Genomic DNA, 10,892 nt, shown 5'->3' with positions numbered 1-10,892 from the left:
TTTTTTTTTTCTCCCTGGAATTAACAGCAATAAATACAAAATTCAACTGCCTTGACCTTGTCTTGGAGTTAGATTTCCAGTCTTGATGCAATGACTTGAATCCAATCAAACTTATGGATCAGTGCACACAGCATGTACACTTGTTTATCTCTTAGCTCTTGTTTGTCAACACATACAACAACTTACAAACCTTGTGGGGACCCGGAGCAAACTGCTGATCACATCATCAACGGCTGCACCAACTACCAGTGCCCTGGACCTCAGGCACTGTCTACTTTGAACAATGAAGCCCTAGCATGGCTCCCGGACACAAACTTAGTTATTTAACTACAGTAAGAAATGTATTTCGAGACATACGAATATATATATATATACCTCAGAAGCAAACGTTTTGACCTAACCAGCACTGGTGAACTACAGGGACAATTCTCAGCTTTTTATTTGTTTGCCTAAATAAGCAGTCTCTTGCAATACTTTTTGCTGCATCTGACTGATTCTATTGGAGTGTGAGTTCTATTGCTGGACCGTACTTGCTAGTCAAATGAACCATTATTAAACGAGTGTCTCTAGTGCTGAGGCTATATGAGGCAATATGTGTTAAAACATCATTAGTTTTTCCCCTTAAAGCACCAATACTGAGACAATGGCACTATATTTCCAGTAGATTTATTTGACATGTGACATGGTATAACAAGTCAATAACCACATACGGATTGTTTAAATATCTTTTGCTGCAAGAAGTGCTCGTGTTACAACTGCCTCTCTGTTCACAGAGTAGACGCAACGACGTGACTGACTTCAAACACACAGCAACAGCTGCGCTCACTCAATGAGATTTATTCATTAACACACCCATCACATTACAGGTACACACCCACATTAACAATCACAGGTGTCTGTATTCAATCAATAAACAAAACAAGACAGAAACATAATACAAGTTGAGAGCACACTTGTTAACACTCTCCTAGGTTCATACAGTTAGGTAGAGTAACATTCTTAAAGCATCCAGTATGAGACTATTTTCCAATGAGAAGAAAAATTAAAATGTATAGTAAGACTTTAGGTGACAGGTAGCTAGTCAGACACAGGATCTCTTCAGACATTCCTGAGACATCTTTCTATGTAGACTTCTTTACCACTCTAGCCTCAGCTTAAGGGGAGCTGTAGCGGCCATAGAAGAGGATGCTCTGTGTTGGGTTGTGTCGGATGAAGAAGAGGAAGGGGTGGTCTGCCATGAACATTTCTGGGGGCATCCCGACAGAGCCAGAAATCATGATGGCAGCTGTAGCTGCGCCTGCCACAGTGCCCTCCTCGTTCACTTCCACAAAGGACTTGTGCACGACCTTGGACAGAAACAGTTTGTCGCAGGACATGCCGGAGAAGTCACACTGGGGGCTAAAGGCATCCACCATGCCCATGCTGACCAGGATGTCCTTGAGATCATAGGTCTCTTCCAGCTTGAACCTGGGGAGATTCACCTGGGCCCACACGGTGTGCATCATGTCAGGCCTGGTCCACTCCACAAGTTTGTCATACGTGAGCTTTTGCTCCAGCTTAGGGAGTGGCAAAGAGAGAGGTTATATATCAGAGAAAGGACTGGGTATCTGAATGTCTGAATCTCTAATGATCCCTCTGTTGGACCCTCTGTTACATAGCTAGCACAGCTGATGAAAAGGAGTACATGCTTACTTTTTCAAGTTTCACCATTAAAATATTAGTTTGGAGTTGACAAAAACACTTACGTACACAAACTATAACCTCTAATAGGTTAGGTTAGGCTGATAATAGGTTAGAGATATTTCATCTAATGTTGTATTTAGTGCTGTCAGTTTAACGCGTTATTAACAGCGTTAACGCAAACCCATTTTAACGCCGTTAATTTTTTTATCGTGAGATTAACGCGATTTTTTAATTTATTTTTTATTTGTATTTTTTTAGATTAACATTCTTTTTGGCCTTGCAAACTGTGTAGTAGGCTAACGTTACGGTTTGAGTGAATGGTGAGCGCGATACGGCGAAATGGATGATAAAAAGCTTCTGAATGGAAAGTTTACTTTTAAAAGTTGTGTTGTGCAAAAGAAGCGAGCTTCACTGTTGTCTGAAAATGTCAACAGGCAGCTGGCTGAAAGCAAAAAAGTAGTAGGCCTTGTTTACCTGAAATGTGCACTTTATAATTTTATTTCATACCGCACTGTTTGGCAATATTGGTTTTCAATAAAATAAAACATTTGTATAAAGCAAGCCAATCAACTTTTCCATGTTGATAAAAAATTAAATGATGGAAAAAATAAATAAACAAAGGGACATTTAAAATAGATAAAAATTTGCGATTAATCGCGATTCATTTTGAGTTAACTATGACATAAATGCGATTAATCGCGATTAAATATTTTAATCGTTTGACAGCACTAATTTTTTTCATTCAGTTCTATGTTAGAAACTTTGTACCATTCCATCTAGCATTACTGTGCACGTCACTGTTTTACCTTCTCCAGTCCAGTGGCGTTGTCCTCCATGTTTTTTGGGAGCATAATGAGCATGCTCATGTCTTTACCCTCATAGGGGAGTTCCAGAATCTGGCAGTCGACATCGGGGACGTAGGTTAAGGAGAACCCAGCAGTCTGCTGCATCATTTGCACAGGCTTACTTTCATTCTGCAAACAGACACAATGACTTAATACACACAAGCACATGGGAGGGGAGTTTATTATCAACTGTTTTTGACAACCATTACCTTGTTGATCTTAAATTGTACTTCAGTGGTGTAGTCACTGTTGAACTTCATCTCCCAGTCGCCTTTGAAGTAGAGGGCGTTTACCAGCACAAGTCTTGTATAAGTATCCAAAATCCCTTCAGCCAACAGATCCTTGATTGTCTCTACAATATAGATGGATCAACAAATCAAGAACAGATAAATTGAAACACAAATAAATCATTAGACGAATAAGAGGAGTTGTTTCATTTTTACGGCAGTGACAGAAAGGTACAAAAAGAGGTGTTTTGTATGTAAGGTTATGCTGTTTGGGTTTCAGCACTGATTGATGATTACCTTGTGTCTTTTTCTCCACCCATTTGTTGATTTTTACTCGGGCCGCCTCTGCATTTGAGATGAAGTCAACCTCCTCCAACTCGGCAAGGTAGAGTGTCTTAGTGTCAGCAAGGAATTTCTGAAGAATGGGAGGGAAAAAAACAAGGAATGATGGCTTGATCAAAGTCAGGTCAGAACTATAGAGGCCATCATTTTCTGGCACTAACACACCCAGATTCCTGCTTCCTTTACTGGCATGGAAAAGTGTTGATCAATGTTACATTTCATGCCACATGCCAGTAACTGTGCTGTCTGTGTGAAGCAGATGGTCTTACCTCAACAAACTTGTAGGTCTTCTCTCCATAGAGGCGATTGGCCAGACTCAGTGCATATGGGGCTCCTTCTTTGTTGAGTTCAGCAAAGAGCTTGTTGAAGGCAACATGGACATCACCCTCAACTTTGTTAAGGTTCAGGGTCTTTAGAGAAAATGAAAAAAGGATTATTGATAAGTGTTCAGTTATATTGTGCAAATAAAACTAAAGGTCGTATGGATCTTTCCATCGTCTTTTCCTACACTTTTCCTTGAAAACGTCATGAGATCAAGGAAAGATGTGAAGTACAATTCATAAGTACTTTGGCAAAGACAACCGCCACGGTGCAAAGAGAATCCGACTGCACATATACTAGGCTACTAATTATGCGAAGGTGGATGTTATTGGCTTGGGTCACGTTGATCGGTTGTTGATTGGGTTGTTGTTGCTGTCGCAAGGAGTTTTGGGGCGATACTGTCTATTTTCCATTCATAAAGGATGCTCCAGTGTACCCTATACTAAAGAAGATAAGGAAAGGAAGAATTTAAGCTTCTTTCCTACGCATTCATGTCTGCCAGCATAATTTTGCTCAGTTAAAAGCAAAACACACTGTCCGAACGAATTGTCTCCGTTTAATAAAATATTTTTTTTAAATGTGGCTTCTGTATACGGGTAATCTTCATTGACTATAGGTATAGGCCAGGTAACATTAACCTCTCACTTCCTCAGAACCAGAGTGCTCCCGGTCCGCTTGTTGTTGCTACGAATGTATTGTGTAGCTTTTTTTCCAAAGTTTTAAAAACAGCGTGAGGAGTTTCGGGTCTTGCTGCATTACTGAACTGTCCTGTTCTTGTGGGTAATGATAACATGGACATCATCCTCGACTTTGTCAAGGTTCAGAATATTCAGGGAAAAGGTAAAAGGATTATTAATAAGTGTTCTGTTACTATATTCTGTGCTCACTTATCATCTACATCAGGGGTTCCCAACCTTTTCTACTCCAAGGCTTTTTTTTCCGTATGTGTAACAGGTCGGGGCCCAACAGACACCCCGCTTATTTAAGCTAACCTATATTCCATTCTTATTAATAAGCGATTTTTATGTGTCACAAAGAGCAACATCAGCACCTGCTACAGGTGGGAGCCTAGAAATGAATACAAGAAAATCTTCCTCTAGATATTGCAATCAAAATTGTATTGTGCACCAGAAAACAACATAAAACACCTATTCCTGCATCCCCCCCATCATCAACTGCTGTTACCTGCTCACTGCATGCCACAGCCCCCCCACCCTCACAACCCTGTGATCCTCCCCTCCCCCCTGCTCTGAACACAGCCAATGTGTCCCCACTCCCTCCAGCTTCCAGCCCTCTGCCATTCTCCAAAGCTGCTGCACCCCTCCCCCAGGCAACCACACAGAGCCTTCCCCCTACCATCACGGCGGTTCAGGTCACAGGAGAGCTGAGGAGACTGCGCCCCAGGAAAGCAGCCGGCCCCGATGGAGTCTGTCCAAGACTTCTCAAGGCATGCGCGGTGGAACTGGGTGAGCCTCTGCAGCATATCTTCAACCTGAGCCTCCAACTGGGGAAGGTCCCTGCACTGTGGAAGACATCCTGCCTCATCCCCGTTCCAAAGAAGCCACACCCCAGTGTGCTTAATGACTTCAGGCCAGTCGCCTTAACATCACATATTTCAAAGACCATGGAAAGACTGCTACTTCACATCCTCAGACCCCAGGTACGCCATGCACTCGACCCGCTGCAGTTTGCCTACCAGGAGAAGGTGGGCGTGGAAGATGCCATCGTCTACCTAATGCACAGGGCACACTCGTATCTGGACAAGGGGAAATGTGCTGTGAGAATCATGTTTTTTGATTTCTGTAGTGCCTTTAACACCATCCAGCCCCTCAGACTGAGTGACAAGCTCTTGCAGATGGGTGTGAACGTCCACCTGGTATCCTGGATCACTGACTACCTGACGGAGAGACCACAGTTCGTCAGACTGAAGGACTGTGTCTCTGAGACTGTGTTGTGCAGCACTGGTGCTCCACAGGGGACTGTGCTCTCACCAGTCCTGTTCACCCTGTACACATCTGACTTCACCTACAACACGGAGTCATGCCACATCCAGAAGTTCTCTGATGACTCTGCTGTTGTGGGATGTATCAGGGATGGACAGGAGGGTGAGTACAGGAGCCTGGTGGATAACTTTGTGCAGTGGTGTAGGAATAACCACCTGCAGCTGAACGCCACTTAGACCAAGGAGATGGTGGTGGACTTTAGGAGGTCCCAGCCTCCTCTGCTACCAGTCTCCATCGAGGGGGTCAGTGTGGAGGTGGTCAACACCTACAAATACCTAGGTGTTCATATGGACAATAAACTGGACTGGTCAGCCAACGTTGATGCAATCTACAAAAAGGGTCAGAGCCGACTCTACTTCCTGAGGAGGCTGAGGTCCTTCAATGTCTGCAACAAACTCCTGCGCATGTTCTACCAGTCTGTTGTTGCCAGCGTCCTCTTTTATGCTGTGGTGTGCTGGGGAGGCAGCATGAAGAAGAGGGATGCAGGGCGACTGGACAGGCTGGTGAGGAAGGCGGGAGCTGTTGTTGGCACTGAACTGGACTGCCTCACTACAGTGGCGGACAGAAGGACCCTGAGTAGGTTGCTGACCATTTTGGACAATAACCACCACCCAGGGGCGGCCCTAGCACATTTGGCGCTCTAGGCGAGCTTCACTCCTGGCGCCCCCCCCCCCCCCCCCCCCCCAAATAAAAAATATTTTTTTCCCCCACGAAAACGGAATTGCAACTTTCAAACGCTATTTTGCCCTGTAAGACTGAATTTCTTTCACATAAACACAACAACGATCGCGACGATGAACAAAGATTAATTCAAGAACAAATCACTGAGAAAATGTCACGCCTGTGCTGGACTACGCTCCGGCCACGCCCCCTGTTCAAATGTTTATGGACACACACACACACCTCCACGACATCCCAATCGCCTGCAAATAATGTTTTCTTAGTCTTCTAAAAGTGAATCTAAAATTATATAACAAAAGTATGTATTATCATCATTTGTTAAATGTAGCTATTAAGCATTTTGGTATATTTGGACAGCCTGGCATTTTTTTATTCAAAGATGCATAGCTCTTGATTAGTTGAATCATGTCTAATTAAACTGGCTAGCTCGCTCCACCAAAACTAAAGCTGTCCAAATTTGATTACTCAAACTTTTAGGACGCAAAATGACGCAAATTGCGGTACAGCTGAACTTGAACTGATGTTTCGACTGAATGGCAATAACAAGGAACGTCACAAGTCACTGGCTAGCTAGCGTTAGCTAACTAGCAAGATTACATACATCCATTCGCTAAAGTTGACAATACAACACTTGGATTTTTACCAGTATTCCTCACTGAAGTTGCCGTGTTTGGCTTCCTTAATGGGTGTGCAATGCAACGAGTAAGATATGTGTAGTGTTGTTGCATTGGCCATTGGCTTTATATGTGCGCCCCTATTTTAATCATGTCTTTTTTGTATAATGTAGAATAAATGGACACATCATTTTTTATATAGTGCCTCTGTAAAATCCTTAAAGAACTATGTGACAGGGAGTAGGAAAACTTTCAATGATAAGGTACATCTTTACTTCTTAACTCCACTAAAGTGCCGGGGGCAATTCACGCATTCGTGAACGTTTTCTTATCTGGAATTCATTCTAGGCTAGAACAGGATTTAAGGATTTACCTTTCTCCTTGGCACGTTTCTCTTCTTCTTCCTTTCTTTTCTTCATAAATTGCGCCCCGGATGGCTTTTGCCTCTTCATTATTTTGTTTTTCAAAGTTTCTTGAACACACACACACTCTAACCAAACGCCTCACTGTGCTCGCATGTTCTGAAAACACCAAGGACGTACGTACCTCTTCCGTTTTCGATTTTTGGCTCATTTTACCCTAATGTTAGATTATAATTTTTTATGTCAAAATTTTGGTTGGAGATATAGAAGGGGGCGCAAAAAAAACTCTGTCCAGCAAAAAAAAAACACAATTCTTTTTTTTTCTTTTTTTTTTGCTGGGCGCAGTTTTTTGCGCCCCCCTCTGAGTGGCGCCCTAGGCGACCGCCTATACCGCCTGTAGGAAAAACCGCCCCTGCCACCACCCACTACACAGTACCTTCAACAGAGAGGAGCACATTCAGTGGCAGACTCCTGTCACTGTCATGCTCTTCAGACAGGCTGAGGAAGTCCTTTGTCCCCAGGGCCATCCAGCTTTTTAATGCCACACAGAAGGGGAGGGGGAGGGAGATGGACTTCTCTGCATGAGTCTACCTCAGTCTGCCCTCCCCTGCTCATCTCATCTCAGCCCCATGCACAGACTTTACCACCTACATATTCTGCACTATCACTTTGCTCTTTGCACTTTCATAACACACACACACACACACAAGCACAAGACCACTATCTTGCACTACCCATCCTCACAAGCACAAGAACATTATATATATTTTTTTTTGCACTATCCACACTAGCTGCACAAGATCACTTTCCTCCTGGACACCGACACTGTCAAAATCATTGCACTCTGTACAATAGGGCCTGTATCTGGAAACACTCTGTGTGAAAATGTTCTCCCTATGTGTATGTATATATGTTCTCCCTATGTGTATGTATATGTGATTTATGTATGTATGTCGGTGAGGTGTATAAGTGTATATGTGTATAAGCTACTGGATGACCTAAATTTCCCTCTGGATTAATAAAGTAACAGAGCATTTTCAGTCAAAAGGGATTAGTTATCCAAAAGAGTTTTGAAACAAAGGAACTTAATTGCAGTAGGCCAAGGCCTATTGGTGCTCAGCAAACAAGCAAGGAAATAAAACCAGAATAGACCTAAAAGATAGCATGCACTCAAAACAAGTGATGAAACATGCAAACAAGACCACTCAGCTAGGCCTAATTAAAATAACTGATGCTTCAGACATGCAAACAAATAGGTTCAAATAATGTTCAAATAAATAGGTTCAAATAGGTCAGTGTTTCCCAAACTGTTTACAGTCCCGTACCCCTTCAGTCATTCAATCTATATATATTTTTCATATTTGTGATAAATGAACACACAGGTTAATGAGAAGGGTGTGCCTGAGAGGATGCACATACAGTGCCCTCCACAATTATTGGCACCCTTAGTGAATATGGGCAAAACAGGCTATGAAAAAATGTCTTTGCTGTTTAGCCTCTTGGCCTTTCACTCAAAATATTCACAAGTAAAATTATTGAAAGAATTTTTTTTTTTTGAATTAAATAAAATATTTTTCTCCAAAACATGGAAGTCTATACTAACTGAAGTATATTACCAGTCATGTTTTATATTTTTAAGTTCACCTGTTTGATTAGGATCTCTTAAGTGGTCAACCATGACTTCCTGTTTCACTCGGGTATAAATATGAGGTGACACAGGCCAAATACCCTAAGTAATTCATCAAGATGGGAAAGACAAAAGAACACAGTGTTGAAGTGCGACAAAATGGTTCGACTGGCAAAAGAATCTCCAAGGATCACAGCTGGAGAACTGCAGAGGTGAGTTGAGTCTTGGGTTCAGAAAGTCTCCAGAACTACCATCAGACACCACATACATCACCACAAGTTGTTTTGGAGGGTTGCCAGAAAAAAGCCTCTGCTGTATGATCAACAACAAACTAAAGCGCCTACAGTTTGCCAAATGTAAGTCAGACTTTCAATGGGACCGAGTTATATGGACAGATGAGACCAAAATAAAACTTTTTGGCAACAAACATCAAAGGTGGGTTTGGCGTAGACAGAAAGATAGCCATACAGAAAAGCACCTCATACCCACTGTGACGTATGGTGGCGGATCTTTGATGTTGTGTGGCTGTTTTTCTTCCAAAGGCCCTCAACATGTTGTTAGGATACATGGTATCATGGACTCCGACAAGTACCAGCAGATATTAATTGAAAACCTAACAGCCCCCTCTAGGAAGTTTCAAATGGGCCGTGATTGGACCTTCCAGCAGGACAATGATCCGAAGCACACCTCAAAATCAACACAAAAATTGTTCACCGACCGCAGAATAAAGGTTTTGCCATGGCCATCTTGATCCAACTTGATGACACTGTAGTCCGAACAAGATAGGATATTATTTTCAAGATCTGTCTGTTATGCCTATTTATATATTTTATATTATGTTTAAAACATCCAATTTCAATCATAAATTGTATATTTATAAGTCTCAACTAAAAATCCGTTCTTTGAGGGGGAAATAAAAACGGAAACATTTTCGCGGCCCACTGGTGGGTGCTCCCCGGCCCACGGGTTGGGAAACCCTGATCTACATCATGCACTGAATGCAGTTGCCCTGAGTGAAGCTATCCATGGCTTCACTGAACTGTGTGCATTGTGAACTCACCTCATGCATTTGGACTTCAGTATTTCCCTTGGCTCCGAGAGAGACCATGGCCAACGCAGAAGAGATGCTGAGTGGTGAGTAGAACACATTGCCGGTGTTCTTGGCCTTCGTGATCTCCGTGATCTTCTTGAAAAGTTCAAGAGAGAAGTTTGCGTTTGCTGCTGCCAGTGCCTCCATTGTCTGACCTATAGGGAATGGGATAAAGGAGTCATAGGAGTCAAAACTGTATTTCATCTCACCGTGTCATTCTAATGGCCATACACCAAAAAAGTTGTGAGCACCACACATAACCAAGGCTAAATTGTAGCAATCATAGAGAATTCCCCATTGAAATCTCTTTAACCCTTAAGAAAGTCAGTAGAACTTACCGTTAAAATGTATTTCGCTTCTGGTATCAAGTGATTTCTCACCACCAACGCAGAGATGTTTAATGTCATTCTCACCTCACTTCCCAAATTTATATTCCACTGCATTCTCAGCCACTCCCCTATTCCATGGAACAGGTTGGCTAATGCAACTCAGACATTTCCTGAGAACTACTAGATGTACAGAGTCTGCTCTCTGGACTCTGTACATCTAGTAGTTCTCAGGAAATGTCTGAGACTTTTTTTTACTTAATAAAACTGTGGTGTGTAACCTTACATTTTCACACCATTATCACATTGCATTATTCTTTATGCCACTGAGTTTGCTGTTGCAGTTGTCCTCTGGATTGAGGTTAAAAGAAGTAAAAATGCTTAAAATCATTGCCACCTTTCTACAATCTTAAAAATATTGCTGATGTGAACAACTGAAAGTTAGAACAATCTCCGAAACATCCAGAATATCTGATCAGAAATCAGGCTCTGATGTTTTCTCGGAGTTTGAGAACAGACCTGCAGTTAAGCACCTTTTTGAACATTACCAGGTCAACTGCAATCAGAACTAGTCTTGGCCTAACCACCTAATCAGCTCAAAACTGATTGGAAGACCTAATATAGTTAGTTGGTTCTAAACTCTGAAAGTTATAAGTTATAATTAATCAATTCATTTTCTCTTGGTAATAAAAAAACACATACCTAAAATTCAGACAAAAATTATTTTCTTGATTCCTTAGGTAAGTTGCCTGAGAACAGAGTGCTCTCTAA

General features: G+C 42.1%; 1 protein-coding gene across 1 annotated transcript; it reads right to left on the bottom strand.

Annotated features, from left to right (window-relative positions):
• Nucleotides 1-650: 650 nt before the first annotated feature.
• On the bottom strand, nt 651-10,187 carry LOC116220068 (leukocyte elastase inhibitor-like). Its single transcript, XM_031565446.1, has 7 exons — nt 10,134-10,187; nt 9,766-9,950; nt 3,367-3,507; nt 3,053-3,170; nt 2,738-2,880; nt 2,490-2,657; nt 651-1,556 (listed from the first exon to the last, which is right to left on the bottom strand). Exons 2-7 carry the CDS (start codon nt 9,940-9,942, stop codon nt 1,155-1,157), a joined length of 1,149 nt encoding a protein of 382 aa, XP_031421306.1. The 5' UTR covers nt 9,943-9,950; nt 10,134-10,187; the 3' UTR covers nt 651-1,154.
• Nucleotides 10,188-10,892: the final 705 nt, after the last annotated feature.

This window comes from Clupea harengus, chromosome 3, assembly GCF_900700415.2.
Source record: "Clupea harengus chromosome 3, Ch_v2.0.2, whole genome shotgun sequence".
In the NCBI taxonomy this organism is placed as follows: domain Eukaryota; kingdom Metazoa; phylum Chordata; class Actinopteri; order Clupeiformes; family Clupeidae; genus Clupea; species Clupea harengus.
Note: the sequence above shows the minus strand (reverse complement) of the source record. Positions and strands in the feature narration are given on the sequence as shown.